At 43.1% G+C, this 21,063-nt stretch overlaps 1 protein-coding gene across 9 annotated transcripts in view; it reads left to right on the forward strand.

Moving 5' to 3' along the window:
- ep400 (E1A binding protein p400) overlaps nucleotides 1-20,714 on the forward strand; it is a 41,509-nt gene extending 20,795 nt beyond the window's left edge. For 6 of the 9 annotated variants that reach the window (XM_084056235.1, XM_084056239.1, XM_084056236.1 and 3 more), the window contains 29 exons: nucleotides 79-231; nucleotides 926-996; nucleotides 1,580-1,869; nucleotides 2,398-2,600; nucleotides 3,972-4,141; nucleotides 5,183-5,379; nucleotides 5,864-5,975; nucleotides 6,640-6,930; nucleotides 7,106-7,180; nucleotides 7,261-7,395; nucleotides 7,512-7,556; nucleotides 7,708-7,861; nucleotides 8,601-8,833; nucleotides 9,263-9,436; nucleotides 10,250-10,297; nucleotides 10,659-10,795; nucleotides 11,476-11,532; nucleotides 11,630-11,708; nucleotides 11,890-12,069; nucleotides 12,673-12,718; nucleotides 12,809-12,915; nucleotides 14,030-14,231; nucleotides 14,968-15,104; nucleotides 16,044-16,283; nucleotides 17,117-17,291; nucleotides 17,537-17,688; nucleotides 18,080-18,241; nucleotides 18,343-18,420; nucleotides 19,677-20,714. In XM_084056235.1, the coding sequence (XP_083912361.1) occupies nucleotides 79-231; nucleotides 926-996; nucleotides 1,580-1,869; nucleotides 2,398-2,600; nucleotides 3,972-4,141; nucleotides 5,183-5,379; nucleotides 5,864-5,975; nucleotides 6,640-6,930; nucleotides 7,106-7,180; nucleotides 7,261-7,395; nucleotides 7,512-7,556; nucleotides 7,708-7,861; nucleotides 8,601-8,833; nucleotides 9,263-9,436; nucleotides 10,250-10,297; nucleotides 10,659-10,795; nucleotides 11,476-11,532; nucleotides 11,630-11,708; nucleotides 11,890-12,069; nucleotides 12,673-12,718; nucleotides 12,809-12,915; nucleotides 14,030-14,231; nucleotides 14,968-15,104; nucleotides 16,044-16,283; nucleotides 17,117-17,291; nucleotides 17,537-17,688; nucleotides 18,080-18,241; nucleotides 18,343-18,420; nucleotides 19,677-20,006 (4,433 nt within the window). In that variant the 3' untranslated portion in view covers nucleotides 20,007-20,714. The remainder of the gene's footprint in view (nucleotides 1-78; nucleotides 232-925; nucleotides 997-1,579; nucleotides 1,870-2,397; nucleotides 2,601-3,971; nucleotides 4,142-5,182; nucleotides 5,380-5,863; nucleotides 5,976-6,639; nucleotides 6,931-7,105; nucleotides 7,181-7,260; nucleotides 7,396-7,511; nucleotides 7,557-7,707; nucleotides 7,862-8,600; nucleotides 8,834-9,262; nucleotides 9,437-10,249; nucleotides 10,298-10,658; nucleotides 10,796-11,475; nucleotides 11,533-11,629; nucleotides 11,709-11,889; nucleotides 12,070-12,672; nucleotides 12,719-12,808; nucleotides 12,916-14,029; nucleotides 14,232-14,967; nucleotides 15,105-16,043; nucleotides 16,284-17,116; nucleotides 17,292-17,536; nucleotides 17,689-18,079; nucleotides 18,242-18,342; nucleotides 18,421-19,676) is intronic. The other 3 variants (XM_084056238.1, XM_084056243.1, XM_084056237.1) reach the window with 2 other exon arrangements.
- Nucleotides 20,715-21,063: the final 349 nt, after the last annotated feature.

The raw sequence follows: 21,063 nt of genomic DNA on the forward strand, positions 1-21,063 counted from the left end.
ATTAAAAGGCATTACATTTGTATTTTAGAAGTGTGCAGATACCCTGATCTAATATTATAATGTGTTGTGTGCTTGTAGGAAACATCCTGCAGATTGTGTCGGCCCCTGGTCAGCAAATCCTCAGGCCTCAGGGCCCCATGGTCATGCAGACTGTACCACCAGCCGTCCCTGTATCCAATGCCTCTGCTGCATTAACCCCCCCTCCACCAGCCACCTCCTCCGCCCAACAAGGTGAGCTAACCACGGTACACATGATGCAGGGTTTGCCAAATCACTGATTCACACACCGCAGCCATCGCTACGGTGTGTACGAGTGGCCTTTTAAATAATTTTGCAAGAATGCAACACTACTTGGTGGCCAACAGTTGAATCATATAATAGTAATAAGTAGGTGTAGAAAACATTGAATATAATAGTAATAATAATAATGTATTATTTATAATTGAGTACCCATCACCAATCATATTTATCGAATATCTACATCAGTGGTTCTCAAACTTTTTCATGTCAAGGACCCCCAAATTGATATTAGCCCGCGGACCCCCATTTCAAAAGATATGCCAGGGACCCCATAAGAGAAGATTCTTTTACAGCTCTAGCAGTGATTCTCAACCATTTTAATTTCAAGGACCCCCAGTTTGACATGCATTAGGGCTACAGACCCCCATTTAATGGCATTTCTATCACTTGGACCGCAATTTATATTGTAAAATCTATGTCAATTTAACTCTGAGAGTGTACAAATGGAAGGGGTCCATTTGGTTCCATTTGTACACTCAGAGTTACAGACCCATAAGGGTCCATTTGGTGCCTAGTCTATCATTTAGCTGGGGACCCCCTGGAACTCCCTCAAGGACCCCTGGGGGTCCCCGGACCCCACTTTGAGAACCAATGATCTACATAACTATTTCTTCTCGCTCTATAGCTCTAGGTGTGACCTCCAATGCCACAGCAGCTTCCACCAAGCCTACTGTTGCAACTCCCACTGCCCCCCAGGTCTGTTCTTTGTCACCCAAAGCTCTCATTCAGGATAGAATCATGATTCAAGTACATAATTTGAAGACCCATATGTACATTTATATCGTTTACTCACCCTTGATGTCTTGAATACGAGGATCATTTTTGTTTGTATAACGGTGAATGAAGAATCCCCAAAATAAGAAAGTATTCATAGGGTAGACGATGAGTTTCATCCTGGCATTTGCCAAGGCACCAAGGCAGAACATATTGTCTTTTATTACTACACATTTGTGATACAATTTTGCTGTCGTTAATTTTGGCTTTACTTTAATTCAAGTATTTACTTATTTTTTTGATTCTTCATTCACCGTAAAGGAATGTTCTACAAATGAAAACTCTCCTTGTATTCAAGACATTACAGGTCGAGTAAATGATAGAAATAAAGTTATTCTTTGGGGGTGCATTACTCCTTTTAATGCTTATTCTATTCATTGTCAACATATTCAAAAGATAATTGCATCAATATTGATAGAGTTGGAGGTTATGTGAGGGAAAACATACACCGCTCCATCAAATCGTGTGTGCCACTTCATTTTGTTTCTGTCTTTCACACATGCAGCAGACTTCAGAGGAGAAAACCCGGCAGATTAAGGAGCGTCTAAGCCTCCTGTTTGCAGCCAACGAGCGTCGCTGCAGCCGCAGCGTGCTGTACGGGTCAGACCTACTCCAGGCCTGTGCTGTGAGCACAGAGCCTGGCCACACTGCCCACAGCGCTGGGGGCTGGAGGTGGGTGGGCAGGGAGAGCTGTCTGAGAGCCAAACAGACATTTGTGGGAACCACCTCTCGCCTCCAATCGGCTCTGCTCTCTTCTGATGAGCGTCTGGAGCTGGACAACAACCTCGTCAAGAGGTATCTTATCTCAGTGGTTCTCAAACCTTTTTGTGCCAAGGACCCCCAAATTGATATGTATGTGGCTGCGGACCCCCACCTGAAAATGTATTGTGCCAGGGACCCTTAGAAGCAAAGTTTTGTGTTATATAAATATTTGCACATGATAAAAAGAATTGCAAACATTTTCAAGATTTTTCAAAAATAGCAGATCTACAAGCTCGTTGCGCGGCACTCAGTGCCACGCTATGAGCTTTTAGATCTGCTATTTTTGAATAGCCAAAGTATCAAATATGAATAAAGGGGTAAAATGATTGTGACGCTTTATTAACTAATTTTGGTAGGGACCCCCTGGTATCCCCAAAGGGTCTCAAAGTGGGAGAACCAACGTCTTATCTTATGTGGAATACTCCTTAACAGTGGCGGTTCAGGCGGAGAGCAGCTTGTTACTTAACCTTAGAGGAAGATTGCTCAAAGAAAATGATGCTGTATTTAGCAATGACTTAGTCACCCAAGTAAAAAAAATGTCTTTCTTTGTCCATGTTCCAGGTTGTCTTGTGTGATCCCTGCAGCAGTGGCCCCTCCACCTCAGCTGTACGCAGCCAATCCCCCAATTCCCTACAGCCTGGAGCTGAAGTCTCTCAGCCGCAGGCACCAGGAGGCTACTGCCCTGCACAACACTGATATCCGCCGTCTTGCATCTAGCCGCCTCTTCCACTGCCCTGATTTGCAGTTAATGCAGATGGACTCAGGTTAGTTAGTAATATATCCTTAGGGCTCCATACCACATTATATGGTGACAAGTTCACGTGAAAATTCTGGCATCAAATGCCCCATCTGTGTTTGAATGTGATCATATTGGCCGCCCTCATTTATCAACCTTGCGGAGACCAAAGAACGGGCGTACTCTGATCTCACGTCACTTTGACTTGAGCGTATGGTACGCTCAAATCTCACGCCACGTCTCCAGGTCGTGTACGCAAATCCTTTCCATCGTAGACTTGCGGTGCAGCCTTGTCTGACAATCTGACAGGCATCTAAACATTATGCAGCAGTCCACTATTCACTTAAAATGACGTAACCGAACATCTAACATAACTCTGCGTATCCCTAACGTAAATCGTGATTTACTGAAATTATCGTGATTTACTAGTACGTAGTAAATTACTATTGTATGTCCACATCAGTAATTTTCTTAAGGGTGTTCAATCTCTCATAGACAGCCCTGCGTTTCTGTTTCTCCCTTTCTAACACCAGTACCTCCTATGATCAGTGCAGTGTTTCTGGCTTTATATGGGGACAGACTACTTTGCTCTCTTCCCTCCCTGTTGGATGCTAGTTCCTTCAAGGGCTCGAGAGATGCAGACACTTGATTACTGTTAACAACCTTTCTGGGTTCATGGGCTTTTATATTATTCTTGTACTTTTTCTGCTATGCTTTGCATTGCCACATGAACTGTCCTGTCAATTCCTGAATGCTTCTGTCTACTTCTGAATGCTTCTGTTACTGATTTGTAAGAATAATGATTGCAGTGAATGAAGGCGTCAAATTGGTCAAACCACTCCTTGGGTCTCTTAACTTTATTTTCTCTTTGTTTTGTCTAAATTACTATTGCATCTCCACATCAGTGATTTTATTCCACCGCATTTTTCTGACTACATGACACTTTTTATTTTGTTCAACTGGACTTGCGCTGTTACGATTGAGGTCATATTTTGTTACATTTGTGTCAGCTGTAGCCTTATGTCTGTGTGCTGTGCTGTTGCTGGTCAGGGCTGCCTGGGTATGCAAATATATGTGTGTGTGTGTGTGTGTATGACTCCACTGATATGATTAGAGGGGTAACTTTCTGCCGGAGAATTTGCTCTTTCTTATTAGCTTTCCAGAAAAACTCGCTGGGAAGCGCCTCTGTAAGAGGGTCTTGTTATCTAAATCACAATCAGTTGAGCACCAGAGACACCGTCCATTCTTTCGCTTTGATAGACAGGATACGAATGTTTGATAAATCCCACATGAGCCCCATCGTAAGATGATTCCTGCGCTCGGATCTGCGCTGGTTTCTACGTTCCATTGATAAATGAGGGCCATTGACTGCATTCTGACTGCTTTTTCTCCTTTAAAGGTAAACTGGAGGCTCTGGCCATTCTGCTCCAGAAGCTGAGGTCAGAGAGCCGCCGTGTCCTCATATTCACCCAAATGGTGAAGATGTTGGACATCCTAGAGGCTTTCCTAGACCACAGACAGCTCACCTACATACGTGTGGATGAAAGCCTCGACCCCGAAGAACGACAGGTATACCGTTAAACAATCAGATGAGCTCTAAGCAAGAATGTTTAAGTTTAATCAGAATAATTTTGATTTGCCAATTGAAATGAATGTAAACTGTCAGTATGACTCAATGACACCAATTACACCAAGACAAATTCCTGACATTTAATCAATACACAGGACACATGTTTGTCTTGGTGCCATGCTGAGACATATTGACAACTTAAAGACAAACCAAGCAAGCTTACAAGGACATCAGGGCATCAAATCCTGTACAAAGACACTGTATAAATTGCATAATTTGTAATATTTGCACAACAATAAGGGTGTTCACTCTCTCATAGACAGCCCTGCATTTCTATTTCTCCCTTTCTAACACCAGCACCTCCTATGATCAGTGCAGTGTTTCTGGCTTTATATGGGGACAGACTACTTTGCTCTCTTCCCTCCCTGTTGGATGCTGTTCCTTCCAGGGCTCGAGAGATGCAGACACTTGATTACTGTTACCAACTTTTCTGGGTTCATGGGCTTTTATATTATTCTTGTACTTTTTTCTGCTAATGCTGTGCATTGCCACATGAACTGTCCTGTCAATTCCTGAATGCTTCTGTCTAGAATCAACTAACTACTTTCAACTTGTTCGTCTTTCTGGGTCTGTAAGCAAGCAGAGTGAACTAGACCTGGTGTTAGTGGTTTGCCTCCTTGGGTCTCTTAACTTCGTTTTGTCTTAGATTTTATTCTAGCTTCAATTCTCTAGACTGCCACACACTTATGTTAGTACCATCAAATTAAAAAGTACTGTTTTAGCTGTTCTTAAGGCTGGGCATTGTCACGGCGAAATATGTTGCTATAATCTCATAAAAACCCTTAGTGCGTTATTCAAAACAGTTTCAGATGAATTAACACATACTGTAGATAACATGGAAGCACACTGTAGCAGTACATAGCTAACATAATAATATCAACATTTGGTCCTTATTGTTGGCCCTTTTAACATTGCTCTGCACTACTGTGACTACATTTTGTCTCAATATAACCATGGCTTTCTCCTCTGCCTCCATTCAGGAGAATATGAAGAGGTTTAACAGGAACAGACAGGTATTCTGTAGCATCCTGACCAACCGATGCTGCTCTACAGTGGGGACGGTGTTTGATGCAGACACTATCATCTTCTACGACACGGACCTCAACCCCAGCATGGATGCACGCACACAGGAGTGGTGTGACAAGATTGGACGCTCAAAGGATATACACATATACAGGTGACTGAATCAATCATGAATTCCCCCCAGGGATCAATACAATGAATTCTAATCTAATCTTTAAATCTAATCTATGACATGACTCTTCTTGAGGTTGTTTTCTTTGTACAAGATAAGAAAATGTAAGTCACACACTGTGACTTTGCAAAAAGCTCCCAACCAAGGCTTTATAATCTAATCTATAATAAAGCCTTGATTAGGAGCTTCTTGTAAAGTCACAGTGTGCAGACTTCTATTTTCTTATCTTGCCTTAAATCCACTGTTGGTCTTGCACCTGCCGCCGAGCGGATGTGCCAGTTTTATTCTTTATTTTCTTTGTACACCCATTATTGTCAGTTGTGAGATATCTAGCATTTTACTTTTTTTGTGTTTACATCCTTTTATAATGTTCCAATCATTTTATAATCGAACACATTTGCCTTTTATATATACCGACTACCTTATCACAAACGTTGGAGGAACCTAATTACTGTGTCTCATCCAGGCTGGAAAGTGGTCATTCCATTGAAGAGAAGCTGTTGAAAAATGGCACAAAGGACCTGATCAGGGAGGTGGCTGCCCAGGGCACAGACTACACCCTGGCTTTCCTCACACAGGTAGCATAAGCTCACAGTAGCCCTGTCCCTGCATGTCATGTTCACCCAAGAGCATTGTTCCTTTCACTGGACAAAATCCCCGGTTATTACTATTAATCTGTTAAAACCGGGAACGCATCTGTGTCACTTTGGCTATTTTTTTGAAAAATCGTGGAAAATGTGTGCAAATCTTTGAATATATATATATATATATATATATACAATTATACATATGTTTTAAAGCGAACATTTTTAACTCTGTGCTTCTGGGGGTCCCTGGAACAACATATCATTTTGGGGGTCCTTGACATGGAAAATATGTGTATTTGGCCACGGACCCCCATCTCAAAATGTTTTGTTCTAGGGACCCCCAGAAGCAAATATTTGAGTTACAAATGTTCACTTAAAAATATATATATATGTATTCAAAGATTGCCCAGCTTGTAGATCTGCTATTTTTGAATAGCCAACGGTAAAATCTAAAATGACACAGATGCGTTCCCGGATTGAATGGGTTAATTAGACTGTGAAAATGTAATATGTACATGTTGATCCATATTTATAATTCACTGCATATAGTATACCTTGCCTTGCACTGTGTTAGCATAACATTTGCGATCCAGCTGTCCCTGTACCACGTGTCGGTGTGTAATGTTAACACTCTGAACTTTGTGACGCTGACTAGCGGACGATCCAGGACATGTTCGAGGTGGAGGCGGGCACGGGAGAGAAGGTGGAGGAGTTTGTGGTGCTGCACCAGGAGCCATCGCCCTCCGAGGCCATCTCTCCGCGCGTGGCTCGGCCGTACATCCAGGCCCTGCACAGCATCGACCTCGATGCCTCATTAGAGGAGCAACAGGAGGCGCAGCAGCAGGACGAGGAGAAGCAAGGGGGCACGGACGGACTGGAGGAGGAGGAAGCGCAGATCATAGAGGAGCCCGCTCAGATAGAGGAGCTCAATGCCGTCATGGACCAGGTAAATGAGACTTTTTTTTTCCCACGCTGAGCAAACATTTCTAATTTGTTATAATATGATAATATGAGGCATGACATGAAAACTGCCCATGGTGACATTATAAAATACACACACACACACACAAAAATATCAGGTTATTTTGCAGCAGTTAATACCCCTTTCCCTTCTCCACCAGCTAACACCAATTGAAATGTACGCCCTGCATTACCTTGAGTACCTTCATGTCAGTGACGACGAAAGCTTTATAAAGGTAAATTCTGTTGTTGTCGGGATTATGTATCATTTTATTTCTTGACACATCAAACTAACTGTTGGTGTTTTGTTCCGCAGGAGAGACTTGAGTGTGCCAAGAGAGGCTGGGAACTGGAGCAACTCAAGAAGCTGAAGACGGAGGAAGAGGAGAGACTGGTTCTGGAGGGAGAGGAGGATCTGTTCACCTACACCAGAGAGGACGCTTACAACATGGTGATGCGCCGTTCACATCTCTGGTCATCTGAAATGATCATCATTTGATCATTTAAAGTGTGCACGTTTTACCTTCGGCTTGTATCTGACATTTTGTCTCTCTTTTCTGTTAACAGGAGTATGTATTTGATGCAGAGGATGGCCATACTGAGATCATGCCGGTAAGACGAATTTATAACGAAACATATGTATCTAGATTACATTAATTGATTTCCTGTTCTTGTGGGATCCTGATGACTTAGCAGGTATTACTAATGAGTTTTGTTCATGTTTCAATCTAACTTATATATTTTTGTCTCCCCCCCATTGAAGCTGTGGACCCCTCCAACCCCACCGCAGGACGACAACGACATCTACATTGATTCTGTGATGTGTCTGATGTATGACACCTCGCCTATGCCTGAGTCCAAACTGCCTCCCATCTATGTGCGCAAGGAACATAAGAGGCTCAAAATGGACCCGTCAGGTATGCAGAGAGACCTAGTAACAAAGACACTGATCAGGTTTTGGCTGTTAAAGGTCCAATCTAGAATTGTACCCTCTCCATTGAAACGAATATCAATAAGGGTGTTCACTCTCTCATAGACAGCCCTGCGTTTCTATTTCTCCCTTTCTAACACCAGCACCTCCTATGATCAGTGCAGTGTTTCTGGCTTTACATGGGGACAGACTACTTTGCTCTCTTCCCTCCCTGTTGGATGCTGTTCCTTCCAGGGCTCGAGAGATGCAGACACTTGATTACTGTCTGGGTTAATGGGCTTTTATATTATTCTTGTACTTTTTCTGCTATGCTTTGCATTGCCACATGGACTGTCCTGTCAATTCCTGAATGCTTCTTTCTAAAATCAACTAACCACTTTCAAGTTTCAACTTGTTTAAATTTGTTTCCTGTCTTTCTGGGTCAGTAAGCAGAGTGAACTAGACCTGGTGTTGCTGTTAAAGGTCCAATCTAGACTTGTACCCTCTCCAAAATGAAAAACTGTATGGCTGACTGAGTTTTGTTTAAATTGTGATTACATTTGTTGAAGATGTTTTACTGTGAAATATGTGCATCATCACGGACTGATGGTATATGAGAATGATTTGTACGCATGGAAGCAGTTATAAGGTTTAGTTGTAAACGTCAAGGGAACCCAACATATATATGTTATGTTCCAGTCTTGCACTGTTTCCCTGTCCTTACCAATGTGCTTTGCATCCAGCAGCAGCCAGGAAGAAGAAGAAGGGCCATGGCGAGACGGTCATCCCCCCACGCTCCCTCTTTGAAAAAGCCAGCATGCTCAAAGTTCGACGTGAGGGCAAAGACCAGAAAAAGAACTTTTCCCTCAAGCAGCAGGCACCATTCGCCAAGCCTCTGCCCTCTCTGGTTAAGCCTGCCATGGAGGTTGGCCAGGATAACCCAGAATGGCTCATCAGTGAGGACTGGGCTCTGCTTCAGGTACTGGCTCTCTGGACCATCCTCACGGCCAAGCCTTAATTACATGAACTGGACTGGCATAGTATAGAAGCCTAATTAGCCACACATCTGGAACTTTGCCTTTAACTTTGCTGTGAAGGATTTAAAAACAGACAAGATGGCATAAATGCATTATTAGTCACTACAGTAATACTAGAGTTTTTGGAGTTTTCGTGTTTTGGTTTTTATACAATGGCTACTAGTGTACTCTGAATTCAAGTTTTACACGTAAGTAAGAATCAATAAAAATGGAAAAACTGAGATGGATTGCTAACTATTGCCAGTATTGCAAGATAGAAAAAGCATAGCACAATTAAGCATACTTGTCAAGTTATGACACAGTTGGAATGAGTAGTTTGACGAAGATTTCCTGGCTTGTATAACACATCCTTGTGTCCATCTCCCTGCCAGGCTGTGAAGCAGCTCCTGGAACTGCCTCTGAACCTGACTATTGTGTCTCCTGCACACACCCCAAACTGGGACCTGGTCAGTGACGTAGTCAACTCCTGCAGCCGTATCTACCGCTCCCCCAAACAGTGTCGCAACCGCTATGAGAATGTCATCATACCCAGAGAGGAGGGAAAGGTAATAGACACACACCAGACTTGTAGTTCTCACTTAACCCATTGATACCTGGAACGCATCTGTGTCACTTTAGATTTCATTGGCTATTCAAAAATAGCAGATATACAAGCTCATAGCGCGGCACCGAGTGCCGCGCTATGAGCTTGTAGATCTGCTATTTTTGAAATCTTGAAAACATTTTTTTTTTTCTTTTCCAAAAACTGTTAGGATTTAGATTTTTTTAAATAATCGCCTCAGGTCTTAATGGGTTAAAACTAGTAGAACCCTAATATGGCAAACCGCAAATGGCAAATCTACAAGCTTGCAACGAGTCGCAGCTGTGAACTTGTAGATCAGCTTTTTTCGGCGAAGAGATTTTGTGTATTGTGTAGAGGGAAAAAAGAAGTACAGAGCCAACTCTGTTCAAGTATAAGGTGTTTAACTCACTGAGTGCCATTAACGTGTTTCACGTGTTTTTACCGCTATGGCGCTGGGTGCCATTAACGTGTTTCACGTGTTTTTGAAAAATTAGCATAAAAAAACATTTTTTATTTATTTTTTTAAACATGTTCAGAACCCAAGATATCATCATCTGAAGATGTGCAGCTCCATCCACTCCTTGTTTAACTTAGAACTGAAAGAGGCTGTATCTCGCTTCCTAAGCACTTTTTGTTTTCTGTGAAAAAAACTCTGTCACTTTTCAGAATCAATTCTGAAATTATTCTGGCAATCCTGGCACTCAATGAGTTAAGTGGTGAAAACCAGACCCTGTGACCTTGTTTCTAGTTCCCCGCAGTACTTTGTTAGCTGACTCGTTTGTCTCCTCATTTGCAGCTGGTGTATGAAGCCAACCCCAAGAAGAAAACAAAGAGCATATATAAGGTACCGCTTAATCCGTTCTTTATTGGTAGTGGAAGATGAGTGGAGCAATTATTTTATTGATTACTTTTTCAATTAACCGAATAATTGAGAACCAGTTTTTTTTTTATAATTGTATTTTTTAGCAAATCGACACAAATAATTTGAATAGATTTTTTGTTTATAGTCCATCACTGAAGACTTATTTTATACTTTGTTGTACAAGTGTACTGAAAATAGCCAATATACAAGCTCACAACATCACATCGTGAAGCATTGTGAGCTTGTAGATCAGCTATTTTCACTATTTTTTAAAATGTATTTTCTTCCGATTTGCCCCCCAAATTGATTATTAGTTTAACTGTTGCACCCCGTTCTCCACCAGTCTAAGAACAGCCGCCCTCTGCGGACCTGTCAGATCTACACGCAGGACGACAACGCCACCCACATCCAGCTCTACAACAGCCGCTTCGAACTCATGAAAATCATCGCCAGCAAGAGGAGTCCGCCCATCAAACCCCTGTAAGTAGCTGTCATGGTCAGTGCACTTTATCCGTTGGTGTTCGCCTCTTGACCAGACGTCTCAATCTGTTCAGGTAATTAAAGCGCCACCTCAGCAGAAAATAAAGCTGGTGTTTTACATTATGACCTCACCAAAGCCCCAAAATAGTCTATAAACGTTCACACCTGTGTTTAAGAGTTGTCGAGAGGTTTTGAGTGTAATATTGTCCACGGAGTGATGTCATTGTGTGGACACAGAGCCTTTGTTTTGCAAAGCTCAATGAAAATTTCTAGGGCCTTAATCAAAGCCTAAGCGAGGGATGATGTTGGACGGGTGTAGTTTCCAAGCAATTAAATATTTTTGTATGTGTAGGAAAGTAAACAGCATTACAAATTAAAATGAAGCAGTTAACAGCCAAATATATAATGAACTACAGGTTGTGGTGAAAACCCTGGAAGAGAAACGGCAAAAGTTTGGATAAAACTGTTCAGAAGCATTTTTAAAGGGCTATGCAGTCAACTTTTCCATTGTATTGTCTTCATTGACTCAGATAGGAGGAAGGCTGAATTGGAGACGGTATAGAGTGATGTAGGAGATGGGAATTAATTATATATCGATCTAATCTTAGACATGGCTGTTAAACCCCAAACCATGATAAATGTAAACGTAATAAACCGAATTTCTGGTCTGCTTTTCACAGCTTGGGAATGAACCCATTCCAGAAGAATCCAAAACACGCTTCTGTTCTCGCTGAAAGGTAAACATGAGTGTGACCCCTGAACCTCTCCATCTATTACTGTCCACTAAACAGAGCTGTACCCTGAAATTCTTCTGCTTTTGTTTGTGTCTTACAGTGGGATCAGCTATGATAAGCCCCTCCCACCCATTCAGGTGGCATCCCAACGTGCCGAGAGGATCGCCAAGGAGAAGAAGGTAGTATTCCTCTGTAATGTGTTAATAAACCAGCGTCATTCCAGCATGGAGTGTGCAAGGAAAGTTGATGTAATATTTAGCTGTCATGTTGGGATGCACTGGTGTTTGTGCTGGCCTGCTAAGTTGTGTGTGTGTGTGTGTGTGTGTGTGTGTGTGTGTGTGTGTACACTTCTGTTTTCAGGCCATGGCGGAACAGCAGAGAGCTCAGCTGTTGGCCCAGCAGCAGCAGGCTGGAGCTCCACAGGCCCAGGCTGCACCTGGCCAGGCCCAGGTTCCCGCTACAGGCCAGCCTCAAGCAACAGGAGTCCCTCAGGCTGCGGCAGTTGCTGGAGCCGCTGCTGTGCCCAATGCAGCTGTCTTGGTGAGAGTCAACTACCTTTTTAATTTGCCATTTGGTGAATTCATTTTACATTGAAGTTATTAGAGCAGGGTTTCTCAACCTTTCGTAACTCAAGGCCAACCTAGGTATGTGTCAAGATGGTCAGGGCCCACATACATAATTAAATGTAATACTTGTATATAAAGTAAGTAAAGGGGAATTATGATCCGCAAACGTTTGCTATGTCGCTGTTAAGTGCAAAGACTTAATTTAGTATTCTGCTTAAAAGACTAGTCTAAAATGAAGGAAACACAAAGAAAACAACCTAAAATGAAGACATATTGATCTATAAGGCAAAGTTATTAAATTATTTGGGCAGTACCTCCGCGACCCACTGTGAGGAGCTCTGAGGCCGGTTGAGAATGGCATAGAGTACCACAAATGCATGCGCTATAGTATGTGTGGCCCCATTGGCCTCAAATCCTGGTGGTTTTAGTATTTTGCTCTGTGCATTGATGTGTTGAGGTCCTCCAAGAGAAAGTCTGACCGTTATGCATGCATGAGTCTATACTATATAATGAGATCTAAACAAATGCCATTTATTTTATTTATTCAAAGTAATGACTTACTTTTTGTGTTTTTAAGGCTGGAGCCATAAAAAATGCTGCTGTGGGCACAACCATCCAGGCTGGTAGGTATTTTAACTTGGCACACATGGTTTAAATTATAAAACCCTTTGGTCTTCCAGGAGTTAATTCCTTCTCTCTTGTGTCCCTTCCAGCCACTGTCGGAGGGAACGTGATTGTGAACACAGTAGCTGGAGTGGCTCCAAGCCCCTTCCAGGCCAACAAGCGCCTGGCATCTCCAGTCATACCAGGCACCCTGTCTGTGAGTCATGTTCATTTAATCACCCCTGTTCTGGCTTGACTCAGCCTTCTGGTGACAAAGAGGAATGTATGATGCGTATGCTGTAGCAGCTAGATGGAATTAAGTAGAATACACAGCCAACATACCCTCTAGGGCGGGGATGGGCAGCCTTTATGGGCACGAGATCTACGAGAGCGGCTTCCAAAGCTGGCGAGATTCGACATTGCCAGACAGTTAAAAATGGCCATTGTTTTTACGTCTTATATATGCTGCTCATTACAACAATACAAACATAAGTAAATAATTTATTAATAGATAAAACCTTACAAAGAATAAATCAATATGTAGTTTTATGACTCTATACTGATGAAGTATGTGGATCATTAAAGCAAAATTACACTTTGGTGGGAGTTTGGGTTGTGTAGTTACCTTGCCATGATGTACAAATAGTAGCTTCAATAATAGTTGGCTCGGTTGACTAGAAATTGATATTCATAATTTGAAAATCCAGATCTGCGATTCTTTCTAATTAACTGATTCCCTGCCTAGAACGACTAAAACGACTTCTGTCCCATAAGCCATGCCTGCCTAGAACGACTAACATTTTTTTTTTAACATTTAAAAAAAAAAAATTGACTCAAAGACCAAGAAGATATGATTTTTCGAAGATCTAGACTCCCATACACTTCCTTGTTAACTTAAAACTAAAAAATTTGGTATCTCGGCTCCTGAGTACTTTTTTTTTTCAATGAAAAATCTTGGCAGTGGGCAAACGCGGCCAGATATAATTCAGGCAGTGAATGAGTTAAAATAGTAAAATCAACATGAAGTTGACTTTTGGTTTTATCGCTGTGTCGGTGGCATATCGGCAGAATCTGCTTTATTTGTCGAGACATTTTGGAATATCAATTTATAATCAGTGGAACAGCTATTGATCCTGGATAGTGGATACTGTGTTTTTTCTCTCCTGCCAGGTCTAATTAGTCGCTGATTAGACAGCTTGTCCAATTAACGTAACGGCTAGGATGGGAAAACAGCAATATCAAGGGTCCCCCTAGGTTAGGAATCACGGAGGTAGGCTGAATGACTGTCAGAAGCCTCTCTTTTCATTTGTCTACTGCTGTTGTCCATCCAGCCTGCGGGTGCTGCAGGAGCGCAGGTGGTCCACGCACAGCAGAGGGCCGTTCCCGCCGCCGCTGCACCTGCCGAGGTGGTTGCCATAGCAACAGGCCAGGGAGTCCGAGCTGTTGCCCCGGTGACCGCTTCCGCAGTGGTCTCCACCACCCTGAGCCCTGTGCAGTCGCAGACTCGCTCACTGGTCACTCAGGTCACATCAGGTAAAGGAGCAAAACATGGACACCTTCTTCAGAGAGCTGAATAGTGATAATATTGCGTTTGTGTTTGTGTAGCACTTTTCACAATACTTAGAAACTTCACATTAAAGAAATGGGGTCTAATAATGTGCACCTTGAACGTCATGTTGGTGACGGGAGGGTTTAGTCTTGCTAGAATATAGCCGACATTGATGACGTCAGTGTGCTGACACCAGTCATCTCCATGTTTTGGCACAGTTCCGTACGTACCTCGGTTTTGAAGCCAGTCAGGTTTTTTTAATATAAAACATACAAATAAAATACTTAACCAAATGGTAAACAGTACGTGCCCCCACAATTATACACTATACATGTTATTGTTCACAAGCAGCAATCAAAATTATCTCTCACTCACTCTCTCACACTGACAGCTGTAGAAAATACATCTTAAATTGATAGATGAGTTGACATATAATGATATAAGACACAAAATGGACATAGCTGACACATGAGCACGGTGCATTTAAGATACCAAAATAAATTAACATTTAGAGTTTCTTTGTCAGACAAAAGTAACAACTAACAATTGTGGTCCAAAAAAAGGGAAAGGAAATGGATTAAGAACATGTGAGAAAGCAATGAATGTATGTATACCCAAAGCCCTTTCCTGTGTTTGAGACAAATAAACCAAGCAACCTGATAAATAGTAACTATAACATAAGCTGTTGAATCCATGGCGCTGTCTCTTGACTCTACCCAGCTACAGGCATGCAGCTGCCCCAGGGAAAGCCTCTGACCCAGGCCCACCTCCAGATGCTCCGTCAGCAGCAACTCCAGCAGCAGCAACAGCAGCAGCAGGCTGGCTCACCACAGATCAAGACCGTAGGCAAACCCCAGGTAAACGCCAGCATTTTCCACTGGAGCATATGAAAAAAGCCGAAGTCACCTTGTGAAATGTAATTAAAGCTTGCCTCAACATTCGACTGGAAGCTTTATAACAGTAACTAATTTAATCTCCAATGTGAAGGGGGAAAAACATATTTTCTTTTAATCTCTGCCTTTTAAGCAGCTTATAAGCATTTTGCATGATATATACTCACACATTCTCCATTGGTGGCAAGATGGTGGCATAATGTGTTCTAAACCCTAGAGGGTGAAAAATGACTTTAATTATGTATAACAAAACCTGCGACAACTTTTACTTCCATTGAGAGACAAAGTACAGTATGAGTTTTGCAAGAAGGCGGGATGAAATGATGACTCCTTGTAAAAGATGTGTAAAGATGTAATTTTACACATGTTAAAACTACCCTGTTCATATCTAACATTAGCAACAAAACAAAACATTGCACATAAACAGGGTTACATTGCTCATGGGACGGCCTTGCACGCCATGCAGGAACCTACTTGACCAGGAGCACGCGCAGGCACATGCATAGATTTAAAACGACTTTAAATTCACACCTCAACAAAGTTTACAAAGGCTCCCGACTCACACCAGGTGGATTAACATAGGAATGAGCCTCAACTGTCCATTGTGTGACCTGTAGTGTAGGTGTTAAGCGAAGTGCGCGTCACGTCATTAAAATAGAATGCAACCACTTTCCAATTCAGCATTGCAGCACTGCACATAAAGCAACAAGCACAAATATAGTTAGTCATTTCCATAACGACTTGTTCTAAAATTCCTCACTTTTTTTCGTGAAGACGATTGTTTCTTGATTGCTTAAAAGATGAAGGATACATTCTCTCTGAATCAACACGGTTAATTTCCCAAGACGTTGGCCTACTTCAGACATATCCTTCAAATGTGCATAAAGATCAATGTACTTCTAGGAGCTGCTCAAGATGCACAAACAGAAGCTGCAGCTTGCCCAGCAGCAACAGCAGCAGCAGCAGGTAGCTGCGGTTGTAGCAGCAGCCCAGGGCCAACAGGCTGCAGGGGCACCACAAGCTGCCCAAGTCCAACCCACACAGGCTGCCCAGGCCAACCCTCAGCTGGCTGCGGTGGCAGCATCCAGGCCTGGAGCCGTGCTGACCGGCACCACCGTGGCTAACCTGCAGGTTGCCAGACTGGTGAGTAGTGCAATGTCATGGGCTTGCCGGCGACAGGGTTATGTTCATGGCTTGTAAATATGCTAGAATACTATACTATGCTATAAAGGATTTTTAGCAGCAGCATTTGTGGTGTTTGTTTTTTACATGACTGGTACGAACATCCTTTCATTTAAGAGTGGATGTCCTGAATGAGCTGACGAGAAAGATGCATTGAACAGCATTCTTGCAGACCCCACTATTTTTAGCGGCGCTAGCCGCTCTATACCTTTAGGTATAGAGCGGATATTGGTCAGGTCCGTCAACGTTCTGATTGGTCAGGTCCGTCAACGTTCTGATTGGTCACTATTCATGACATCATAGTGATGTCATGAATAGTAACATAGTGATGTCATGAATAGTGACCAATCAGAACGTTGACGGACCTGACCAATCAGAACGTTGACGGACCTGACCAATCAGAACCTTGGCGAGCCTGACCAATCAGAACGTTGATGCAAAAGCCAGGTATAGAGGGCTAATATCCGCTCTATACCTAAAGGTATAGAGCACGAAGTTTGTATATCTGCTACAAAAAGCTACGAAGATAGAAGCTGATAGAGTGGGTACCTAAAAAATAAACTTTAGGCAGATCAGTGACAGATCAGTTTTTGCCACTTACCTTGGAATGCATTTGGTGATTCGCTTCCAATGGCACTATTTAGTGCCACTGGAAGCCTTTTAATATTGTTTCTCTAGTAGAAACACATATCTATGACAAAATATATCAAAGGCGCCGCTACCTTCACACAGGTGTGATTTTTTATTTGATGTCTGTTGTTCATCACTAAACCTGGTTGTGTTTACCTTTCCAGACTCGTGTGCCCACCCAGGGTCAGATTCAGGCCCAGGCAGCGCAGACAGCCCAGGTGACTCTGACCAAGCCTCCTGTGGTCTCTGTGCCAGCTGTGGTCACATCTGCTGGTGTCACCACACTGCCAGTCACTGTAGCAGGCATCAGTGTAGCCATAGGCCAGGCCCAGAAAGCAGGTGAGTTAAATGGCCTAATGGCTTATAACCTTACCAGCACTGAAATCACTAGCATGATTATTATTCACATTTACCCACAGAAACAACGCCTCCTTATTGTTTCCTCTGTGCTGAGATTGTGCTTTTAACCACTTACGCCTTGAGCTAGTAGACCTGCTAAACTTGCTCTGCCCCGGAAGTAGGGACGCCAGGTTGAAAGAGGTCAATGTGCTGATCTGTGACCTTTCCCATCTGCTCTCTGCCAGGTCCGCCCTTCCCCCAGATGCAGGTGCAGCAGGTCCAACAACTGCTGCAGATGAAAAAGCAGCAGCAGCAGCAAGCAGCAGTCCAGGCAGCAGCTGCCGCCCAGCAGAAAGCAGGACAGACGCAGCAAGGACAGACCTCTGTCCAGCAGAAGGTGAACAGAACAGTAGCTCTCAAACTTTTTTAATTTCAAGGACCCCCAGTTTGGTATGCATTAGGCCACAGACCCCCGTAACTCTTGAGTATGTGCCAATGGAACCAAATGGACACCAAAAGTCCATTTGTTTCCATTTGTACACTCAGAGTTACAGGTTCATTAGTTTTTTTTATCAGTGCACGTTCTCTGGCATTCCTATTTTCCCTTTTCTCTCTTTTTTTCAATGGATCAATAACATACCTAACCGCTGTATCGTACCAAGTTGAATCATTGATTTTGTGAACTGTTATATATGCTGAACTTCAGTTCAGCGTTCAGCATGTCAGTTGAGTAAGTAGACCTGTGTGTCACTGTGTGAATTGACCCTGAATTTGTTTCACCCCTTTAGATTGGCACCCAACAGGTGACCGTGCAGGCAGCACAGCCTGCCCAGCAGCAGCAGAAAGTGACCTATGCCACCACCACCCAGCTGCAGCCTGGGATCAAGACCCAGTTCTTCACTACCTCCATCGCCCAGACCCAGAAGACCGCCGGAGCTCAGCAGATCCAGGCACGGTCTCATCCCATACCTGGTGCCTCAAAATAAACATTTAGAAATAAATAGTCAATCTTTGTGCTTATCAGTGCGTTTGTTGTTTACTCTCTTATCAGGTGGCTAAGCTCCCACAGATAGTGCAGCAACAATCCACTGTGGCCAACCTTCAGCAAATAGTCTCTTCTCCTCAGCAGGTAGTGTTACCCTATTTATGTTTACTCTCAAAACACATTACTCTGCTCTATTCACTGAATCTATTATTATTATTAATAGTCCAAAAAAAGCACACAGTTTCTACATGCAAAAATATTCCCAATGTTGTAGACCATGTAGGAATAATACTTCATAATGGTAAACCAGAATCTACTTTTCTGCATTTTTTAGCGGTGCCAACCGCTCTAAGCTTGACTTTGTCCGTTTGTACTTATGAGCCTGGGATGAGCACGGCAAAGAAGCAACACATACAAACACACGCACACACACACACACACACACACACACACACACACACGGACTTGCCGCGCTATGAGCTTGTAGATCTGCTTCTTTTTTTTTTGCGGTGCCAACCGCTCTACACTTGGCTTTTACTCCGTGTCTGTGTGTGTGTCCGTATGAGCCCGGGATGAGCACGGCGTATGAGCACGGGATTTTAAACAGCTATAACTCCAGTTTGCAGCATGCCACCAAGTCCACATTCGGTGTGTGGACTTACACCACCAATAGGCACGAGCATGAATTGATGAAGTTATCAAAGAGGGGTCCAGGGACCCCCAGCGCCCGTATGAGCACGGGATGAGCACGGGATTTTAAACGGCTATAACTCCAGTTTGCAGCATGCCACCAAGTCCACATTTGGTATGTGGACTTAGACTACCAATAGGGACCAGCATGCATTGCTGAAGCCCCGCCCCCTCTGTCTTCCCATTGGCTGGCCTTCAAACAGCCATAACTCAAGTTCGCAGCATGCTACGGAGTACAAATTTTGTACATGGACTAAAGCCAGCAATAGCGACTAACTGTCATTACTTAAGCCCCGCCCGCCCTCTGTCTGCCCATTGGCTGGGCTTTAAACAGCCATCATTCCAGTTTGCAGCATGCTACCAAGTACAAATTTGGTAAGTGGACTCAGACCACCAATAGGGACGAACTGAAATGAGTTAAGGCCCGCCCCAAAGGCACCGCTTCCTTCACACAGGGTGTGATTTTTTTTACTGTGTTTATCCTTCGGATTAGTCGCTATGCTTTTGTCTTTGTAGGCTTAGGTATTATTTTATTGTTGTCTTTTTTTAGACTTCCCTGTTAAAAGTGTTCTAGCATTATTTTTCCCAAGGGCAATATCTATCACTTCACATTGAGCTGTTTAACATGCAGTGAAATGAAAGCAAATTCAAATTGGTGGTAAAGCAACCGTGTCTGTTTGGTGGAACGCAAACTGTCTGTGTTTGATCAGATCCAGGCACAGCCACAGACAGTGGCACTGACCCAGGCAGCCACGTCGGCCCCAGCCCAGGTCCAGATGATCTCCACGGGCACAGCCGCTGCCCAGGTCGTCCAGCAGAAGATACTGCAGCAGCAAGCGGCGGCGGCAGCGGCTGCCTCGCCCCAGATCCAAACCCCGGCTCCCCACAGCCCGGCCCAGCAGGCCTCCGTGCCGCCCGCTGCCGCCGCAGAGTCCCCAGCACAGCAGCCCCCTCAGACTCAGCAGCCCACAAAGGGACAAGCTCGCCAGGGCGGCATGAGGGGCAAAGCCCCCCCTAAGCCCAGTGGGGGAAGCAGCTAGGAGCGCGGCAAAAGACTGCCAAATGTGTGTGAGCAGCAAAAAGGAGGTTCACCCTTTCCATCAACATTCTCAATTGAACTCTTAAATTGAGTGTCGGTTCTTTTGGTGTAGTACAGATGTGGCTGTACTGGAAAGCTGTGCTTAAATCAGCATTTTGTCACTTCTGATATCTGTGTTTGTTTTGAGGAAATAAGGAATGTCTCTTGGCAATTATCACAGTCTCGCCCGACTCTGTCAGTATCCCCTACCCTCGCATATTTCAGAGATACTGCCCATTACGTCATAAAAATCAGAAAGAGATACTTGTCATGCCTTTACACTGATTAATATAAATGATATTACTCCATAGATGTCCTTTTGCTGGGATCTATGGGTAATGCCTCGTTGGGGAATGAAGTGTCTATTAGAATAAGTGTATTCATACAGTACATAGTCCCTTTTATGATGTCTGTAATTCCCTTGTTTATAGAATTTGAATGGAAAATACTGCACGTTCCTTTAGTCATCATTTGTTTTTTTTATTGTAACAAATACACTGTAAACATGTACTTTAGTATTTTGTGTTTTCTCATAAATGTCATTTTTTTAATTGATGTTAAAGAAAAAAACCTTGTAAATAACAATGGAAAACATTTGTACTTGTAAAGTAGTTGTGTTTTCATTGGATTTTTTCAGCCTAATTGTAATAAAGTGTTTTGTTTTTATATATTTCATTGTTTTTATTGATCTCATTGTTTGTTTTTATTCTATTTGATTAAATACTTGATATTTTATTTTGTACACTTTAATCTGATATTTTATTTTTGGACAATTTATCTGCAATGAGTTTATCAAAGACCTGAATGTGTCAGCACTCCTGCAGTGTCTCAAATGAACAAAAACAAATAAGAAGATATATCCTGACACTGACTGAATGTTATGAAATGGCTGTAGTGAGACCTTGTGCTCAGTGTTTTGGTTTAACATTGCCATCGATTTTTGTGTCCGATGCCTCTTGCCTCAAGGTAGTCTGAGGACAGCACAGAGAGCCCTTCTCAGCACTCTGTGTGCATGCTTA

Source organism: Gymnoscopelus microlampas, assembly GCF_963454915.1.
Source record: "Gymnoscopelus microlampas genome assembly, chromosome: 4".
Lineage (NCBI taxonomy): Eukaryota > Metazoa > Chordata > Actinopteri > Myctophiformes > Myctophidae > Gymnoscopelus > Gymnoscopelus microlampas.